Source organism: Harpia harpyja, chromosome 18 (assembly GCF_026419915.1).
Source record: "Harpia harpyja isolate bHarHar1 chromosome 18, bHarHar1 primary haplotype, whole genome shotgun sequence".
Lineage (NCBI taxonomy): Eukaryota > Metazoa > Chordata > Aves > Accipitriformes > Accipitridae > Harpia > Harpia harpyja.
The window spans coordinates 18,989,653-19,008,994 of record NC_068957.1 but is presented as its reverse complement, the minus strand read 5'-3'; the positions used below and the strand labels follow the sequence as shown (position 1 = coordinate 19,008,994).

The window sequence follows — 19,342 nt, the reverse complement described above, 5'->3', positions numbered from 1 at the left end:
AGGGGCTCCGTATCCAATTGCTGTATTGCTTACCACACTGGCCTGCTCGGGGAGGGTAGTTTTCCCCTCTTCTCTGCCTATGCTTGAGCAGAATTTGTTGCCTTTGCATGAGCTGCATTTGAAGTTGGCCTGTGCGCTGGTGTGTGCCTGGCAGGCGGTGCAGGCTGGCTCTGGGTGGTGGCAGCGAGCCCCCGCAGAGGGGGAGTGCCTTACACTGCACCCCAGAGGGTTTGCTATGAACCAGCCTTTTTGTTGCAGCCCTACGAGGGGGCAAAGAGTAGGCTCCCTTCACACCTGCACGGGCTGAGTCACCACGGAGGCTTTTATTGCAAAGGAAAGCACGTTTAATTTACGCTTTTGTGTAAAGGACTGTTTAAACCCAGAGGGGCACGTTTGGCCCCCAGTGCCTGCTCGGCATGCCCCTCTCCTGTCCCCATCCCCAGCCTGTGGTTCTGCCCAGCCTGCTGGACGCTCCCGCTGCTTCCCGCTGCTCCAGCAGCATCATCGCAGCACGTGCCTCTGGTTTCTCGATGGGGGGCCGTGCGGAGCTGCGGGTCCGGTCCCTTCATGAGGACGCTTTGTAGACCGGGTCAAGAAGGCAGCAGTCTTTGAACCGCGAGTTTCTCGCGGAGGAGGAGTGCCTTGCCGTGTCTTGCCTGGCTTTGGTGCGTGCGCTCTTCGGCAGACGCTTATCCCTGGCCATGCTCTGGCATGGGCGGCGAGGCGAGACCGGCAGAGTCCCCTGCTCGCTGGGGTCCCAGCCTGACTGCCACTTAGAAGTTCTCCTTGTTGAAGTAGAATTTGACCTTCCTGGGGTCCAGGCTGGAGTGCTGGTGGCAAGACTTCTGCAGGCTCTTTGCCAAGGCCCCCGGCCCGCAGAGGAACACACCGACCACTGACCTGTGCACAGCACGGGGCTGTCAGTGCCGGGCGGGCGGCTCAGGGAAAGGTGATTTAAGAGCTTTTTGGGATCCCTGCAACCTGTGGCGGATGAGCATGCCCCTCCCAAAGCCAGCTCTGCCCAGCCTGGCGCTGGGTGCCAGGGAGGAGGGGGTGCCTCCCAGCTCCGGCACTCCAAACCCTCTGCCCGGCTCTCACCTGGGGTGGGCTGCCGCCACCGCTGCAAACTCGCTGTTCCACATGGGCCGCCCAAAGATGGTTTTGTGCCTGAGGCCCGTCACCGTGTCCGTAGCGGTGTCGAAGCGGAGCGCCACATTGTTGGCCTGGACAGAGCAGGGGCGGTGAGGACCCCGGCCACCACCCGTGAGCCCACCTCCATTCCCTCACCACGGAGGAGCATCCGTTGCCGATGGCCACCAAACACGGCTCCCAGACTTTCTGCCTGCAAGCCGTTGACACGCTTGCCCTGCCCCTCCTGCCTGCCTCGGCCACCCCGTGTCCCCCCCTTGCAGTCATGACCGCCCGTGGCCGACTCACGATGCTGGTGTCCCAGCCAGTGAGGAAGAGCCGGTAGGTGAGAAAGTCCGCCTTGCCCGACTCAGCCATCTTCTGCTCCAGCGAGGCAAGCAGGTCATTGAACCAGGCGAAGGCTCCCGTGTCCCGGCAGAGCCAGTAGAAGTAGATCTGGGATGCAGGGGCAGAGGGGTTGCCCAAGGTGGAGCGGAGCAGGAGGGGTGGAAGGATGCGATGTCGAGGACTGAGAAGCCCAGCATGGGGGAACCCATGGCTGGTCCTGTAGGGCAGCCCATACCTTCTTGGTCCTGAGGGTCTGGTCAGCCTGCTGGAACTTGTACCAGATGGACTTCAGGATGGAGGCGAAGGGGGGTGACACCGATGCCCGCTCCCACCAGCATGGCCACCTCATACTGGAACACGTCTTCGCTGGCCGTGCCAAAGGGGCCATCCACCTCGATCCTGGCCGAGGGAGGGCCTGGGTAAGAGCTACGGCCTCCCCAAATCCCCGGGATGGTCCGTTGGGGTGCTCCCCAGCCTACCTGGGCATCTCCGTCTTGTGCTGCTGAAAGGTGTCGATGAGACGCTCCGTCCAGTCACCGGCTGCCCGGACGTGGATGGAGAAGAAGTCCTCCTCGGGCGCCGAGGTGAGGGTGAAGGGATGCCACTCCAGCAGGGAGATGGCGGGGCAGTTGACGAAGATGTACTGTCCCACCTCCATGCGGAAGCCCTTCTTCTGCATCTGCAGCTCCAGCACTCGGGCAGGGTGCATGACCACCTGCAGGGCAGGGACGGGGCTCAGCACCCAGCCTGGCTCCCGTCCCCGGGCAAGGGGCGACGGCAGCGGCCCCTGCCCGTCTCCCCACGGCCGCCCCGGCAAGGAGCCGCGGCAGCGGTGGCTGCGAGGAAAGGAGCCGGCGGTAGGCACAGGCTCCTGCACCACCCACCTTGGTGACAACGACCTTCTGCCGCGCACGCCAGACCCGGAGGATCCGCTCGAAGGTGTAGAGGATGAGGGGAGCCAGAACCCATTTCCAGGACTGCGGGGATGGTGGAGAGCAAAGGGTTGGGGAGGGCCAGGGCTGGAGCATCCCAAGCCCAAGGAAAGGGCTTCTCCCCCCGCCGCCGCCGCCCTACCTCGGCAGGGATGCTCCCGAACTCGGGGTCTTTGCAGCAGTTGTGGCTGCAGTCCTCGTCCTTGCGCGTGAGATATTGGGCGCAGCGATGAGGGTGCACCTCCTCCATGCTCTCCTCCGTCTGCCCGCGCACCAGTCCGCTGCGGGGAGGTGAGGGATGAGCCCAGGGGCCGGCTCCTGCGCCCCCGGCCGGGGCTGAGCCGTGCTGCGTGAGGCCGGTTGGGCTAGCCAGCCCTGGGAATGGGGAGCTCCAGCCCCGCTGGACCCTCTCGGGGGCTGCACCGCTCCCCCGGGGCAGGCAGGGCTGCCCCGTCGGGGGTCTGCGGCCGCTGCCCCTCGCTGTCCTGCCTTCGGGGAGCGGCGAGGAGCCTTACGCGATGCCGTGGATGACGAGGCCGGCGAAGTAGATGAGGAAGAGGTGGTGCGTGTACCAGAAGACCTCGAAGTAGTTCCTGCGGATGAACTCGGTGGAGGACGTGACCATGAGGATGAGCGCCAGCGTGATGATGACTCCCGTCAGCCCCGGGATGGTGGTGAAGGCCACGTACTCGACGGTCTGCAGGGTTGGCAGGCTGGCTTAGGGAAGCAGGGCACGGGCGGTGGCGGGGGGGCTGGATGCCGGGGCCGGCACTCACCGTCTGGTTGGAGTGGATGGGGTTCAGCCACTTGTTGCCGCCCTGCAGGTGCATCTTGGAGAGGACGGCGGGGAGGCTGCCGTCGGTGGCTTGCCGGCTGTGGTTGTAACGCTCCAGGTTGAAGAGGTGGGCGATGGTGTGCACGGCTGGGCAGGGGGACAGGCTGTCACCCGCCTGGCCACCCGCCCCGTCCCCACCGTGCCCCAGTCTGGCGCAGGGTGGTACCTGTGAGCAGGGCCAGCGCGTAGGCCACCAGCTTGTGGAAGGTGAGGTTGTGGTCCAGCTGCTTCCGCAGCGTCCGCCTGCAGCACTGCGGGGAGAGGAGGAGGTGTTGGGACGGCGACGGGGATGGGGACGGGGACGGGGACGGCCGCGGTGGCCGTGCCGCTGCGGGGCACTCACCGAGCAGGTCCCGCGGAGGAAGGAGAGGAGGTTGCGGCAGATGGGCAGCAGGATCAGCATGCTGTTGAAGTTGAGGCATTTGGCCGATGCTCGTGCCCACGCCAAGGCGGACTGGGGAGAGGAGGAGTGGGGTGAGCACCCACTGTCCCATGCCGCAGGTGGGCTACGCCTGCCTGCAGCCGTGCTGCCCCCCCCCCCGGCTCTGCCCAGCATGGTGCTGTGCCGGGACTGGGACAGGATGGGGCCAAGTGACGCTGAGCTGGGACTGAGTGATGCTGGGCTAGGTACTGGGAAGGAGCGCTGCTGGGCTGTGCTGGGGACTGGGAGGGGGTGACGCTGGGCTAGGAACTGGGAAGCAGCGCTGCTGGGCTGTGCTGGGGACTGGGAGGGGGTGATGCTGGGCTGGGGACTGGGACGGGGTGACGCTGGGCTAGGTACTGGGAAGGAGCGATGCTGGGCTGTGCTGGGGACTGGGAGGGGGTGACGCTGGGCTGGGGACTGGGAAGGAGCAATGCTGGGCTGTGCTGGGGACTGGGAGGGGGTGACGCTGGGCTAGGTACTGGGAAGGAGCGATGCTGGGCTGTGCTGGGGACTGGGAGGGGGTGACGCTGGGCTAGGAACTGGGAAGGAGCGCTGCTGGGCTGTGCTGGGGACTGGGAGGGGGTGATGCTGGGCTGGGATGGTGCAGTGCTGGGCTGGGACAAGACAGGGACCAAGACAGGGGCCAGCATGGAGCAATGCCGGGCTGGGGACTGGGACGGAGCAATGGCAGGCTGGAAGAGAACAGGACAAGGAAGGGGCTGCAGCCCCCACCCCACTGCAGGAGGGCTCCAAGGGGCACACGTGCCCAGGCAGGCAGGGTGCTGGGGGGGAGCACCTTACCCCGAGGATGGCCCTGGTGTAGAAATACCGCTCGTCCCGGTCAAAGAACAGAAAGTAGTACGTGAAGAGGAAGATGTTGATGCCCAGCCAGGCTGCCTGCGGGGGAAAGCCGCGGCCTCGTGAGGGACCATGGCCCGGGACCCCCCCTCACCCCGCAGCCCTCGGGTGCGGGTGCAGCCGGAGGGCATCAGGACAGCGTGACCTCTCCTGCTTCCTTATGAGCTGCAGCTGCACGCACGGGGCCGGGACATGGGGCCAAAGGTGGGGAGAGGTGTGGGAGTCTTGCAAAATAACTGTCTTGTCACCCACGGCCCTGTGCATCACCCGTGCACGAGGAAGGAGGAAAGGCAGGTGCAGGCAACGCCTGCGTGGCGAGAGGGCAGATCCGGAGGGTGGTCGGGGCTGAGCGGGGAAGGCTGCGAGGAGGAAATTTCTCAGGGAGCTGGCTCGCCCAGCCCCACCGCACTGCTGTCCCCTGCCTAACCCTGCTGCACCCCACAATGGCCCCTCTCACAGCCATCAATTTTTTTGCAGAGCCCCCAAAACCACTTTGCCTTGCATTTGTTTTGGTTTTGGGGTTTTTTTAAGTAATTTAAAAAATTAAAATAACCCAACTTTCTGCAAACCCCCATTTTCCCACGCATTTGCAGCTCTTCAAGCAGCGCCAAGCAGCCGGTACGGTGCCAGCCGGGCAAGCCCCGTTACAAGCGCTGGCAGATCGTCCCTACGGTGCAGCCTTTTCACCCCGGTGCGGGCTCTCACGGGGGGAGAAGAGGCACACGGGAGGCTCCTGGCCAAAGCGGCCGGGCAAAGCAGCAGCCTTTTTAAGTTTTGCAGCGGGATCCCCCCTTTCCTTTGAGTTGTGTTTTCCTTAAAACCCCATCCCTCCCCTGGCCGCTGGGGCTTTGCAGGTTGGCCGAGCGGAGGAGATGCTTGGCTCTCCCTGCAGCCCAGCCCCAGAACAACCCGTCAGCCCCCATTTCCCCCGTGAGCCCCCCAGGGCCATGCCCAGACCGTGCCCCCCATAACCCCCCGCATCACCCCAGTCCATCCCAGCAGATGAGCCCCCCCCAGCCCCACACACTCACGAGGACTGCGGCCGAAAACCAGTGGTTGACCAGCCAGTTGCCCATGGTTCAACGTCCCCGTGTCTGCCTGCCCGTGCCTGCTGCTGCCTGCCGCTGCCTGCTCCACGTTTTATGGAGGCGGCAGGCGGTGCGGCAGCCCCGGCCACGGGAACGGCACCGCGGGGACTTTCCCCTGAGAAACCTTTGAGGAAATGCCGAGCAGTTTCAAAGGCTATCTTCCAGGAAGGCAGGGCTGACCCCATCGGCCGGCCAGCCCCAAAACCGGCCCCCCGCACCGGCCAGGTACAGGGCCCCCACTGAGGGGTCCCCCGCGGTCCCACGGCTGGGTGCCACAGGGCATCGGGCTGCTCCTCTTGTTTTTTTACAATATTTAGGGACAAAAATGGGCTTTTTTTTTTAAGGTAGGAATTTCCTGGTGGAAGGAAGTCGCGGAGGGTCTGTCCTGTTCCCCGGCCTCCCTTGCCAGCCATCACTGCCCCTGTTTTACAAGAAAACCACCAAAGGAGGAGAAGCATCCCAGGGGCACAGCGCTGTGCCGGTGCCAGGATCCAGCCCAGGGATCCACTCCAGGGAGGGTGAATTAAGACTGAGCGCCAGAGGTGCTGCACCTCCGTGGGCACACCAGGGTGCTGAGCACCCTCAGCCTGGCACCCAGCACCCTCCAAACTGAGCTGACCCCGCAAATGGGTGCTAGGGAGGAGGCGGGTCACGCTCCTGGTTTGGGGCCAGGATGGCTGGGTCCTGTCAGCATCCCCACCGCTGTGCCAGCCACCCTTCCTCTCCTGCCTGCCCTCCACCACAGGGTCCCAAACTCCGTGGTGCCCAGTGCTCCTGCTGGGAACAGCAGCCAGTGCCGGAGCCTCGAGCCTGGAGGAACAGGTTGGGCAGGATTGCTCCTTACCGGCGTGCCGGGTTGCTCCTGGTCCGCAGCCATGGCCACGCTGACAGAGGCGCAGGATGAGGCTAGTCCCCGTCCCGCCATGCTCCATCGCGGGTCTTCCCCCTCATCCCCAGTTCCCGCTGGCACAGCCCCAGCTCGATGCCCGTCAGCGCGAGGGCTACGTGGGCAGCGGGTGCCCGCACCCACGCCAGCCCCGGCGGGACCGTCCCCACCTTCCGTGTGAGTCACCGGCTGCCCGCCAGTACCCGGACGCGCAGCCACGGCAAAGTTTTTTTTACTGCTTAAAACAGTCCCGCCGGCACCCGCGGCCCCGAGGTCAGCATATGTACCGTAGCGGGCAGGCGGGGGGGTGTCAGGGCACCCCAGGGGTTGTGCACCGCGCAGCAGCCGGCTGGCAGCGGCAGGCGATTTGGGCACCCCAGAAGTCCTTCGTGTCCGCTTGCACAGTCCCAGGCAGGCGGGCACGCTCCTGTCCCCCTGCCGCTGCGGGGACGCACCGGGACCCGCTGCCACTGCAAGGCCAGGCAGCGCCTGCCCCCGGCACGGCTCGTGCCGCCAGCCCCCTCCGGCTGCCGGTGCAGCCCGGCGCTGCCCACCCCCGTGTCCGTGTCTGTGTCCGTGTCCGGCTGGAGGAGCCGGTGCTGGCCATGCCTCAGACGATGCTGTGCCGAACGCCGGGCTCGTGGGGCGCCTGGAGGTGCAGAGGGGTCCCCGGCGGGCGCCGGCGGCAGCAGACGCAGTGCAAGAAGTCGGCGACGTTGTGTCGGAAGAGCTGGCGGCAGGGGTGCAGGTACTGGAAGAAGAGGAGCATGAAGTAGATGCCCAGGCAGTAGCCGAGGAGCAGCTGCACCACCAGCAGCGGGGTGCAGATGTTCTCGTAGACGTCCGTCTTGAAGAAGTACCAGAGGATGACGAGGGCCGTGTTCTCGGCCAGCCGGGCCACGTAGTACACGGCCAGGAGGCCCCAGTTCTGCGACTTGTCGATGAGGTCCCGGTCGGCCAGCTTGAGCTGCACGGCCGACCAGCAGAACACGTTGATGCTGGCGTAGAGGAGGGTGAAGGCGCAGAGCACCACCACCGTGCCCACCCGGCTGAAGTTCTTCTCGATGTTGTCGGGCAGGCGGGTGCCGCTCCGCCAGAACTGCACCCAGGGCAAGAAGAAGACCACCAGCAGGTTGGCCAGGGCGATGGGGATGATCCAGTGCTTGAAGACGGTGCTGAAGAGCACGAGGACGACCACGCGGGTGGAGATCTCCAGGCTTCGCCATAGCACAATGCAGAGGAAGGCCAGCGGCCGCAGCTGGACCTTGTAGTCATCGTACTTGACCTGGATGGCCAGGATGTTGCAGACGAGCGCTCCGTAGGTGACCGACACCAGGCAGATGCCCATGAGGACGGCTGCAGAGGGAGAGGGCGGGGGAGTCAGGCAGTGCCGGGATCCGGGCTGCGTGCTCGGCATCTCCGCTGCCCTGGGCGCGAAGCGCGGGGTGCCAACCCTGGGTGCGAAGCGCGGGGTGCCAAGCACCGGGGCTCGCAGCAGGAGGCTCAGCGTGAGCACTGCTGGGACAGCTCGTGGCTGGTGGTGACAGACCCCACAGCGGGGGAGCTGCAAGCAGCAGGAAGCTCTGCTCCCAGATTTTCTCTCTACGTTAATAAACCAGAGGCCTTTGCCACACTGGGGCCGTTCCTGTGCTTGAACCAGGCACCAACCCCCCTGCCCGGCGCAAGAAATGCTGCTCAAGGGTGAGGGGGGCATGGTCTGTGCTGCGAGCGTCCCTCTGCCCTCACCCGGGCCAAGAGCCACACCGCTGTAGCCCACCATTCACCCTGGGAGCACCTCAGGAGCCACACTTGTCCAGGGGCTGCAAACCCAAGGTCATTTGTAGGGAACGCCGGCAGCTGCTCACATTCAGGAAAACCGCGACACAGAAAAAGGGAAGCGTGCGGCTGGTCCCGGTCACGCCGTGCCGGCGGCGGTGGCTGCGATCTGCGGGGCTGAGCTGAGATACCTGAGCTGTGAGGCAATCACCTGAAACGTGTCGGCCGGGATTCGCTTCCCGTACCTGCTGCTGGAGGAGCGCCAGGCTCGTCCTCCTGCCTCCGCTGCTCCTACTCCCCAAAACCCCCTCGCAGGGGGCTGTGGCCAGGGAGGGGGTTTCTACGGGGCATCTCCCATGTGTCCCTTTCCGTGCGCCTGCTGTGGGCACAGAGGGCGAGGTCTGGGCTCCCGGCACGGCCGGGAGTGTGGGTCAGCGAGGGAGCTCCCTCCCCAGGCGCTACAATCGGAATGGTGCAAGAGCATTCCTGCACACCCGGCTCAGCGTACTGAAGCGGGAGTTAAGAGCTTGCTCTGGCACATCCAGCCCCTGAGCACACAAACACCGCCGGACCAGGCGAGGGACCCTGGGAGGACTGGGCTGGGAGCTCTGGCCGTTGGGAAAGGTGCAGAAATAGATCTGATGGAGGGAGTGTGGGGAAGCCAGAGTCCCATAGCCAGCTGGCAAAACCAGTCAATAATGCAGACTGGAGCAGGCTGGGACAGGGGCATGGCATCTTTATGGGACAGGGCACCGGGAGGATGGCACAGCTGCGTAGGGCAGACATCTGCAAGCACCGGGGCTGGGAGCAGAGCTTGGTGCCTCGGTCCCGGCCAGCTCTTCCCAACCTCCCCAGCCTCACTTCAAGCTGGAAAGCAGAGAGCTGAGCGTGGGAAAACCAAACCAGGGGATGGACGAGTGCCCAATGTCTGTGGGTTGTGCTCCACGTTTAGTGGAGTCTAGTGGCAGCTGTGCCCCCAGCAAGCCTCTGGAGCTTCATTCGGATGCCACGCCGGCACATGGGGCTAAGGAGCTGCCGCTGTGTCCTGGTGGGGTCCTGCCTGCACGGCCCCCGGGGAGCCCACGTGCCGGGCACCCTTACCTCGGGCGGCGGGGACGTACTTCTCTAGGACGCTGATGTAGAGCTGGAGGGTGAGCTGCGGCGTGGAGCCCAGGAAGGCCTGGATGACCGCCATGCGCTTGAAGGCGTTGCGGTGCGTGGCCAGCCGGCGCACCGAGTGGCCCACCTCCTGCTCCATCTCCACCTCATAACCTTTCCGCAGCCGCCGCTTGCGGGTGATGGTGACATAGGGCTCCTCCTCCTTCCCCGACCAGCAGTACACCACCAGAGCCTCCATGCACCTGCGGGAACGTGGTACCCATCACCCCACCAGCCTCCCTGCTGCTCTCCGGCCCCACTCCCAGCACCTCCAGCCCCCCCTCGCCCGGTGCCTGCCGGACCCTGCTCCTGCTGAGTGCAGCCCAACTGATTTGGGCAACTGTTCAGCGGTGCTGCGGGCAGTTCCTGGCCCTGGGATGTGAGGATGAAGGCAGGATCCTGGGATGTCAGGATGAGGGCAGGGTGACACCAGGACCGCAGGGATGCCTGGTGGCCACTCCTCTGCTCCGGCACTCAGGGTGAAGCACACGGGGCAGGGGGACAACAACTGCCCCAGGGAGGGGTGCAACAACTGCTGCAAGAGGTGCAGCACCCAGGGTACGGAAACTGTAGCTCTGCTGGGAGTTCAGAGTTACAGGAAGGGGTTAATCACCCCGGGGCTCTGTTTTCCCCACTAGCACAAAACGCATCTCTTCCTCTAAGCGGAGGCAAGACAAACTTTCTGATATCTTCTTTGATCTCTCCTCCTGAGCAGAAGGCTTCTACGCTTCCTTCTTGGTGGGGTGGCAGGAAGGGGAGCCGGGTGTGACATGGGCAGATAAGACGGCGCTTCCGCAGCCCCCTCCTTGCGGGGCACCCTCATGTGCAGGGAAGGGAGGCGGGTTTCTCCCACGCTGCTCCCCACTGCAAGGGGACCAGCGGGACCCCCAGCCCCTCGGCACGCAGCCATGAGGTGGGTGTGCGTGGGCCAGAGGCGATCGGCAGGGGAGGACCCATCCGACAGGCTTGGCTCCCGCCCGGGGACAAACTGGCTCTGGGACCAACAGGACGTAATTATTTATGAGCGCTCATTAGGACAGCAGAAGTCGCTCTGTTTCAGACCCAAATGGAATGAGGTTTTTGGATAAATTCTCTTGCCAGATCAGGCCAGCGCTCATGGCTCATTACAAACTATTAACGGGAAAACGGTTTCATCCAAAAGGCCCATCATCGAGGGCAGTCCTAGCTGGCTCCCAGTGCCCTGCCAGACCTTCTCAGCAGGCTGGGCTCCATCTCCAGCCCAAGGAGCCAACTGAAGCAGCTCCCCCCACCCGAGCGGCTCTGGCTGGCTCTTGCAAGCGGCTGAGCACCATCGTAACCATCTCAGACACTTGCGGTCGGTGCAGCGAGAACTGCGACAGCACCGTGGGCCAGCGTGGGCTGACGTGGACCCGCAGCCCTTCCAACGCAGTGACGAGGACGCCGCCGGCACCCCGCTTGTTTCCGCTGATGGAGGAAGCACGGTGCAGGCCGCAGTGTTTTTGCAGCCCTGCTGGTACGGTGTGCCCCGAAGCGTGGCTGCCAGCGTGCCCTCCGGGAAGGAGCCCCGCGGAGATGGCGGCCCTGCCATGCTGCCCAGCTGCACACCCTGTGCATTCTCCCCGAGCAGGGCGGCCAGGGTGACGGCAGCCCAGGGAGGCACTGCAGCATTCCCAAGGAGTGAGAGATCAGCACCTCTCCAGCTTGTGCAACATCCACCCCCTCACCCTCCTCTCCCTAGCATGGTCCGGTGGCCCCCCCAGCTCCCATGCCAGCCCCGCTCCTGCACCTAGCTCCTCTCCTCCATGTCCCATAACCCCCACCTGCCTCAGGCCTGGGGACCTTTTCTGGGGGGCAGGACCCCTGTTTCTATTCACCCTCAAGCACCCCAGCTGGGATTTGCATCTGTGCTCCCAGCCTAAGCCAGACGATGGCAAAACCCAAAGGCAGAGGGAAGCGCCGGCTGCAGAAAGCAACTGTGCGAGGAACCTTTTCAGCAGCTGAGATGCAACAGGCTGGCAGAGCCAAGTCCTGCCCGGAGCAGGGGTCCAGCAGGCAGGAGAGCAGGCAGCACCCCCCCGGCAGGACCGGGGCACCTCTGGGGACGAGTGGCCGAGCAGAAGACCTCCGCGGGCCGGTGGCCAGAAGCAGCAGCATCCCCGGGGAGGAGGGAGACGGGGAGCCATCAGGAGCAGCTCTGGGCACACCGAGGTTTGCCGCACAGACAGATTTCTGCTGACGGGCAGCGCCCGGAGCTCCCCTCCCTGCCCGGCCGCCGGTCCCTGCTCTCACCCGGGGCCGGCGCGACCTGCTGGTGGTCCCCACGTCCCTGCTGGGGGTCCCCACGTCCCCTCCCGGGGGTCCCCGCGTCCCTGCCAGGGGTCCCCGTGTCCCCTGCCGGGGGTCCCCGCGTCCCTGCCAGGGGTCCCCGTGTCCCCTGCCGGGGGTCCCCGCATCCCCGGTCCCCGCATCCCTGCCGGGGGTCCCCGCATCCCGTTGCCGGGGGTCCCCGCATCCCTGCCGGGGGTCCCCGCATCCCGTTGCCGGGGGTCCCCGCGTCCCTGCCGGGGGTCCCCGCGTCCCCTGCCGCGCTCACCTGATGATGGGCCCGAGCTGGAGCAGGTGCATGAGGAGGACGAGGGGGCGGTCGCGGCTGAGGTCGCGGTGCACGAAGATGAGGGTGAGCTGCACCAGGACGGAGGGGCAGAGCACGAAGAAGACGGTGAGCGCCAGCCAGAAGCGGTCGTCGGAGTGGCCGTAGGAGAGGCAGAGGACGGCGGCCGCCGCCCCCTCCCCGCAGAACAGAGCCGTCGAGAAGACGATGCCGAGCGGCAGCTTCGCCCGCGACGGGGCGGCGGCGGCGGCGGGCGGGCGGCCCCCGCTCGGGCCGTCCATCCCGGCCCCGGCCCGGCCCCGGCCCCGGCCCGGCCCGGCCCGGCCCGCTCAGCCCCGCCGCGTCGCCATCCCGGGCTGCAGCGGAGAGAAGAGCCGCGCTGCGGGGCGGAGCGGGGCGGAGCGGGGCGGAGCGGGGCTCCCCCGACGGGCAAACCCCGGCCCGGCCCCGCCGAGCCGTGCCCAGCCGTGCCGCGCACCCGTGAGGCGGGGCCGGCAGCGCTCCGGGTCCGCCCCGGCGGGTACGGGAGGCGAGACACCCCCCGACTCGCCCCGGGCACCGACCCGACCGTCCCGGGGTGTCTCCCCCCCCCACCCCGGCCAGGCATCCCCGCCGTGCCCGCCACCCCCCCTGGCCAGGGACAGTCCCGCTGCTGTGCCCAGGTCCCCACCAGGAACGGAGCCCCCCCCCCCCCCCGCCTCGACACCCCCATCTTTGGCCAGGATCCTCCACCCCAGGACTCCCCGTCTCTGCCGGGAATCCCTGCCTCAGGACACCCCCAACGTGGCCAGGACGCACACGCCAGGACCCCCTGTCAGCCCAAGGACCCCCCTACAGCACGTACCGTGGGACCCCCCAGCCCCCCGGCCGTCACCCTGCCAGCCCCCATGCTGCACCCTGTGTACTCCCCAGCCTCTGGGGTCCTCCCTAGGTCCCCCCTGCCAAGCCCTGGCCCAGTTGTGCCCTGGCAGCTACAAGCACCCCGAGGTGCAGCAACACGGGGAGTCCCCCCCAGGGGAGAGGTGTCAGGCGTCCCCAGGGACAGTGGGGTCCTGCCGCTGGCAGGAGGGGATGCCAGTGTGGGTGCCAGCCCCGCCTGCAGCCAGGCCCGTGGCTTTTACCAGCCGTCTGCCAGAGGGCTGCCTGCACCCACTACCGTCCCAGCTCCGGGGGCCGACCCTCAGCTCCAGCCCCAGGGAAGGGTGCGTGGGACTGGGCACGCACCGGCCCGTGACCTCGCGCTTTGTAGGGCAGCGTGTGGGAGGAAGGGTGTTGCCAAGGCAGGGAGCTTTTTGGTATCTCGCAAGCGGAGCTGTGGCAGGGGCACCCCTTCGGGTCCGGCGGGCAGCTGGTGTGTGTTTGCAGGGCCGGCCTCAAGATTTGGGTAGGATGTGATGGGGGAGATGTGGCTCCTGCATCCTGGATGCTCCTGCCTCCAGGTAGGAGGAAGTGAAGACCACCTTGGCCTACAGCTGAGCAGCAGGGCGCTTTTCCCATCGCCTTGAAGGACCCACCTTCATGCTGATGGGATATATGGACTCGCTGACGGAGCCAAACCTCCCACCGCTCAGCCCACCGCTCAGCCCCACATCCCCTCCTCTCTGTCCCACCTGTGGTCCAGGCCTGGGGAGGCCAGCCGAGCTCCCCACCTCGGTCACCAGCGCAGTGGTGGGAACACAAGGCTGGCTGGGCTGCTCCCCGCATCGATGGCCGCGGGGGTCCCTGCTCTGCCCGGCATGCGCGGTGACCCCCAGCACCGGCCCTGCCTGCCTTTCCCCCACAAGCGGTGGTGTGAGTGCAGGCAGCGGCCGGCACGGGGATGCACGCGCGCTGTCTCGCCCGACTGCACGCTGCCTGCCAGATTACTCAGTCCAGCCTGGGCACACGCTGGCTGGCTGGGAGAGCTGGGACAAGGCACAGAGTGCTTGAGGTCGGCCAATTTTCCCTGGTTTAGGCAGGCCGGGAAGTCTTAGGTAACTTTTAAAAGGCACTCAGTGTTCATCTCTTGGCAGCCAGGCCAGCTCGCAAGGAGGTGCCCAGGCTAATGGCGGGGACGCTGTGTCCATCGCCCGCCCAGCCCCGGGCAAGCCAAAAGCATGAAAGCCCCCAAGCCCCACGCACGAGAGTTTCCCCCGTTTTACCAGGATTGAAGCATTACCAGGGCTATCGGGCTTAGCAGCAGCAGAGCTGGGAATAAAACCGCCTGAGACCTTGGAGGCCGCGTCTCCCCCGACGGCAGCTCCCACACAGAAGCAATCACTGTCTGCAGCTGCTCAGCACTTTTCCATCCAACACTGAACAGCTGCTTTGGGAAACCACAAACACCATGAGCTCACAGGGACTGGCCTGACCGGCAGGGACGGGAGACCTACGTGTGACCGCTCAGCTCTGGTATGATAGTTACATATTTTCAGGCTGTTTTTGGAAAACAGCCTCTCCAAAAAAAACCCTAGCAGGGCAGAGGGCAAAGGGAACAGCGTCCAAGTGAAGGAGCCTGTCCGCCAGCCGGGTGGCTCCTGCGGACACCCGGGGTGGGAGCTGTGCACGGGCAGCAGCTGCGCCGGCCCCGGCACGCAGCCTGGCTGGGCGCTCAGCCGGCAACGGCGCATCGCTCGGCGCTGCCAACTGCGCCCACACCTCTGTATTAGCAGCAAGAGCAACGTGCAATTTATACCGTTTATGCAACTTCCATTTATCCAAATTAAAAGCATCCCCCAGGAGTCTGGCAGGTCACCAAGCCCTCGGCTGAGCAATGCCTGGGCTCCGACTCATCATACTTTTAATTTCATCTTCTCCTGCTTCATGATGAAATAAGTAAGAGCAATTGTTTAAGCAGTCAAGAATTCCAGTCCTGCGTCCAGGAGCACCGGCAGCTGTCAGGAGAACAGAGGGATGAAGCCTCACAGCGCTTCCCACACCAGTTATTATCCCATTTTCCGACCCAAGCACGGAGAGGCAGCGGGCTGTTTTCTGGTTCGTGCTGTGAGTCACCCCTCAAGCCTAACCCTACCTGTCCGCAGCTCAGCACTGTAAACAGCAGACCATAAAAACAATCTGTGTCACAGATAGCATCGCTGAGCCATCCTGCCCCCGCTGCCTCCGCCACTCCCTGTGCCTGCCGGCTCGACGCCTGCGCCTCTGCCTGCAAACCCAGCACCGCTTGGGCTGCACAGACACCCCGTGACACTGCCGTCACAGAGCCGCCGGCTGACCCAGAGCTGCGGCAAGCCGGGAGGGGCTGCCTGGATGCTGGGGACATCCCACCCAGGTGTTCCCACGTGTGGTGGGCAGATCCCGGGCCAGCGGAGCGGCCCCCGGGCTGTGGAGCTGCGGTCTGGGTCGGTGAAATGACCACCAACATGATGCGAAGCTGCCATGGAAGCGCCCGTCGGGGTGAAACCCAAGGTGCCAAACAGAGGGGGACTGTGCTGGCATCTCTAGGACCACTTAAGAAAGTGAGGGGGTTTAGATGGTTTGCGGGTTACTTATGTTACAGCAGGACCTAGAAGCTCATGTGTTTTGCAGACCTCACTGTCAGGAGCTGGAATAGGAGCAAAAGGCAGAGGGAAGGAGAAAACACTGTTTTCCCTGCACAAGGGTGGCACGGTGCCGGCCAAGTCCCTGCCCCGTGCCCTGCTGCAGGCACCAGCATTCACGGGTCTCCCCCCACCCGGGGATGCCCAAGGCACTGGCCCGAGTCCTGCCACCACGTGCGGATGTCAGTTCTCCTGTTCCCACAAATGCCTGCCCTGTCCTGGAGAGCTTCCGAGCTTCATTATTTTCTTAATCCCAGCCTTCATTATTTTTTTAATCCCAGTGTTCACACAACGCACTTCGAACACAGGGCCGTGGCAGTGGTGGCTGCCCGCCGTGTGAAACGCGGGATTTGCTGTGCAGTTTTCCCAGCCCCTTGCATGCCGCGAGGGCATTTGTGTGTGAGAGCCTGGGCTGTACGTGGGGTGGGAGCAAGCTCCCTCACCAGCTCTTACTCTGAAAATAGCCATGTCTGCTTTACACACGCCTGCCTGCCGGCTCGCCTCCTGTAAAAGGAGAAGAGCAAAGCTGTTTGGAAATGGCAGGGAGCTCCTTGCCAAAGCCCTTAAAGAGCCTTGGTGGGGAGTGCTGCCGGCACGCTCCCACAAGCTCTCCTCTCCTCTCCTCTCCTCTCCTCTCCTCTCCTCTCCTCTCCTCTCCTCTCCTCTCCTCTCCTCTCCTCTCCTCTCCTCTCCTCTCCTCTCCTCTCCTCTCCTCTCCTCTCCTCTCCTCTCCTCTCCTCTCCTCTCCTCTCCTCTCCTCTCCTCTCTTTTCCCAGGGCACTGCCACTGCACTAGGACCCGGAGCAGACATCGCTCCCAGAGTGCTCGCTGGGACATGCCAAGCACACGCTGCCGGCTTCCCAAATATAGCCCTGCACACAGAGGTGGAGATGGCCGCTCGGGGTGCAGGCATGGCCATGCTCCCCCCCTGCTGCCCTTTTGGATCTGATAGCTCCCCACTTCGTGCTGAGGATTAAACATTCGGCTGGTGCCCCACGGAGCGATGGTGGGGATGTGTTGATCCCCAAAAAGCCCCCGTGTGCTGGATGAAGTGGAAATCACAGAGTGTTCCCCAGCTTGACGTGCAGTGAGCAGCAGGGCTGGCGGCTGGGGGGGTTCCCAAGAATCTGTGAGCTGGGAACTTTTTACTTAGTTTGGAAATAGCTTTGCAAATGACTGGTTTTCATAGCCTAAACTGTTTGGATTTTGCATTGCTTTCTCGATAACTCAGCCGTATTTTTTCCTGCTGCGGCAGTCTGTGGAATAGTTTCTGGTTGGGGAAATATTTTTTCCATTTGCTTCATCATGAGACTGCTTTTGCCGCTCCATTTCCTTGTCCAGCTTTGCTTCCTTATCCTGCTGGGAGAAAAACCTGTCTCTGCCCTGAGGACCTCATCCCCCTAAATCTCACTGCAGGCTGGAGGCTGTGCTGAGCCCACCTCTGGGCTCAGTGCTTCCAGAGCTGGGGTGCTCCTCCGGCACGAGCCATGCCGCTGCTGCCTCACGGCTTAAATCCTTTAACAAGAAAACAGAGTTACCTTCTTCGGGTGCATTTATAGGTCTTTGCGATAATTACACATTTTGAAGTCATGCCTCCTTGGCTACAGTCCCAACTCTAACACTAAACCAGGTAGGAAGGGTTAAAATTACTTTTAATTAACTGATTCCCCCAGTCCTACCTGCTGTAATAGTATACAGCCCTGGCAGCATGCTAACCCAGCCAGGCTGTGACTGCGTGTCCCCGGGCATCCTGGCAGGCAGGAGGAATGGTTTACACACTCCTTTCCCCCATGCTTTGCTGCAGCAAAGCAGGAGGAGCACTGTAATGCTTTCAGCAAAACCACTGTAGGAGCCTGGGGAGAGCTTTTAGCCATCATAGGGGCATCACTGAGCTGCGTGCAAGGCACAAGAGCAAGCCGGCCCCTTCCCTGTGCAGCAGGGCGCAGAGCAAACCCTGGCAGAGAAGCTTGCGCTTAAATCCAAGCCTCTCCTGGGAATTTGTGTGTGCTCTAGCTGGGAACTACCCGGCCAGAAATTGGGTGAAAAGCAACCAGCTCCCTGCACGCTTCCTCCCCTGCTTCTGCATCCACCGCAGGGTGGTAGTACCGGCAGCGGGGGAGCAAAGAGTGCTCCAGAAAAACAACATCACTTACCCAAAATAGCTTGCAAAATGGTTGCTGGCCTGGTGGCGCGGAGCGCAGCCGGTTTCCATCGCGGCCCCTGCGCCGGCACAAAGTAAAGTGCTGGCACAGAGGCCACGGTGTAAACCGGCCACGCTCCCCACCGCCACGCCAGCCTGCCAGCAAACACCCCCAGTGCCCCCATTCATCACCAACAGGTCTCCGTGGCACAGGCTGTAATCATCCTGCATTTCCAGCCTGACCGCAGGGTGTTTGCCTGTAATTAGCTCTTGGGATTTAGGAGCTTGTATGATCCGGGGTTATCATTAGCCACCAGAGCCGTGGATTTAAAGGGACGATGCGGCTATTTGCATATCTACCACCTCGGTGTGCTGCTGCCGCCGTCCGATGTGTTAAATAGAAAGACGAATCCCTCCCCAAAGCCTGTGCATGTCCTCGCCCTGCTGTGAATGCCTTTTTGATCAGAGACGATGCGGTTCTAAGCAAAGCAGGACAGCTTGCAAATATTTCCACCGGGACTTTTTGGTCTGTGCTGTCACCTCGGTTTTGGTGCCACCCCAGCTCCAGGCTCTCGGTCAATGCTATAGGCAGCCCTTATAGCTCTGCGCTGCCCACTGCTTTCCCTTGCGAGCTGTCATTCCCCATGTACAAGCTCCCCAGCCCTGCCACTGCCTCCCCCCCGACTCTGCTCCTCACACTGGGGGTCCCAGGCGGGGGGTTCCCGGTGTGCCCGGTGCTGGCTCGGGCACATACTCACGGGGTCTAGGGAAGCCAAGGCAGGGCAGCCCGCCAGCCCACGTCCATCTGCGCTTCTCCGCGGTCCCTGTGGTTTCGCCTCCTTCCCTTGCCTGCAACACTCCAGCAGGCAGAAATAGCCCCAAAACACGTGCCGCCTTCCGGGAAGCGATGCCAGGGGCCGAGCAGCCCCTGTGCCTGGGCACAGCCCTCCCTCGGGGGGTCCCGCTGGCACCGGCAGCACTAGAGGGTCCAGCCCGGCACAGTGCCGGGGCACGGTCCGGTAACAGCTCCGGTGAGGAACATCTCCACTTATCCACCAAGATAATAAATTCTGCCTTAGAGTTTCTCACCTGGCAACAGTCACCAAGGAAACCCGGACGGCTGCTGCGGGTCCCCGCTGGCACTGCCCGGGGGGGTCCCCCCAAACGCTGGCAGAGGGGCTGCGGCTGCACCCCGGCCGGCCGGCTGCGCGGGCGAAGGGCCAGCTGCCCGCTCGGTAATCTGAGCCCAGGCCCGGCAAAACACCCGTCGATCTGGGCTTGGCCCTCGCACCGCCTCTCCAGTCCAGTGTGGGTTTCACCAGATCTGGCGTGGATTTTGAGGTTTTCCTGGCTGTTGAGCACAGTGTGGGCGCATCAGGAGGGGTGACCTGGAGTTGCCCCAGGCTCCCCGGGGGTTTCCCGGTCCCCAGCGCCGGTTTGGCTGGGGAGTTTGGACACTTGTGTTAAAAGCAGCAGAGCCCCAAGTGCTCAGAGACCTCTGGAAATCCATCGGTGCCGGAGTGAGACCAGCTCTTGCTGCCCCTGGGGGATGCTGTGCCACATGCAGCCACATCCAGGGCTGCCTGCCGCATGGTGCTTCCCTACTTATAGCACCCATGGTCGTGCCTCTTCACGTCCCC

At 64.0% G+C, this 19,342-nt stretch overlaps 2 protein-coding genes across 5 annotated transcripts; both read right to left on the bottom strand.

The window, feature by feature from the left end:
- Positions 1-677: 677 nt before the first annotated feature.
- On the bottom strand, positions 678-6,626 carry NOX1 (NADPH oxidase 1). The gene is given in 14 exon segments (XM_052813701.1): positions 678-900; positions 1,099-1,223; positions 1,438-1,584; positions 1,712-1,783; positions 1,785-1,875; positions 1,956-2,191; positions 2,361-2,453; positions 2,551-2,689; positions 2,924-3,105; positions 3,185-3,330; positions 3,410-3,494; positions 3,587-3,697; positions 4,469-4,564; positions 5,557-6,626. Coding segments are annotated over 14 exon segments (1,695 nt in total). The 5' UTR covers positions 5,602-6,626; the 3' UTR covers positions 678-773.
- Positions 6,627-6,715: 89 nt separating this feature from the next.
- Positions 6,716-19,181, bottom strand: XKRX (XK related X-linked). Of its 4 annotated transcripts, XM_052813705.1 has the most exons (5): positions 18,461-18,781; positions 14,185-14,328; positions 12,009-12,097; positions 9,377-9,636; positions 6,716-7,855 (listed from the first exon to the last, which is right to left on the bottom strand). In XM_052813705.1, exons 3-5 carry the CDS (start codon positions 12,038-12,040, stop codon positions 7,110-7,112), a joined length of 1,038 nt encoding a protein of 345 aa, XP_052669665.1. In that variant the 5' UTR covers positions 12,041-12,097; positions 14,185-14,328; positions 18,461-18,781; the 3' UTR covers positions 6,716-7,109. The 4 variants fall into 4 exon arrangements, with proteins under 4 accessions (XP_052669665.1, XP_052669663.1, XP_052669662.1 ...); XM_052813703.1 differs by lacking the exons at positions 14,185-14,328; positions 18,461-18,781 and adding an exon at positions 18,792-19,181; XM_052813702.1 differs by lacking the exon at positions 14,185-14,328 and having other exon boundaries at positions 12,009-12,382; positions 18,461-18,784.
- Between the last annotated feature and the right edge of the window lie 161 nt (positions 19,182-19,342).

Excerpts from the sequence above, each read along its gene's own strand:
- XKRX (XM_052813702.1), bottom strand. The coding sequence starts at position 12,307 with ATGGACGGCCCGAGCGGGGGCCGCCCGCCCGCCGCCGCCGCCGCCCCG. Across the intron at positions 9,637-12,008 it reads CAGCTCGGGCCCATCATCAG|GTGCATGGAGGCTCTGGTGG; the intron begins GTGAGCGCGGCA and ends ACGTTCCCGCAG. Across the intron at positions 7,856-9,376 it reads GTACGTCCCCGCCGCCCGAG|CCGTCCTCATGGGCATCTGC; the intron begins GTAAGGGTGCCC and ends CTCCCTCTGCAG.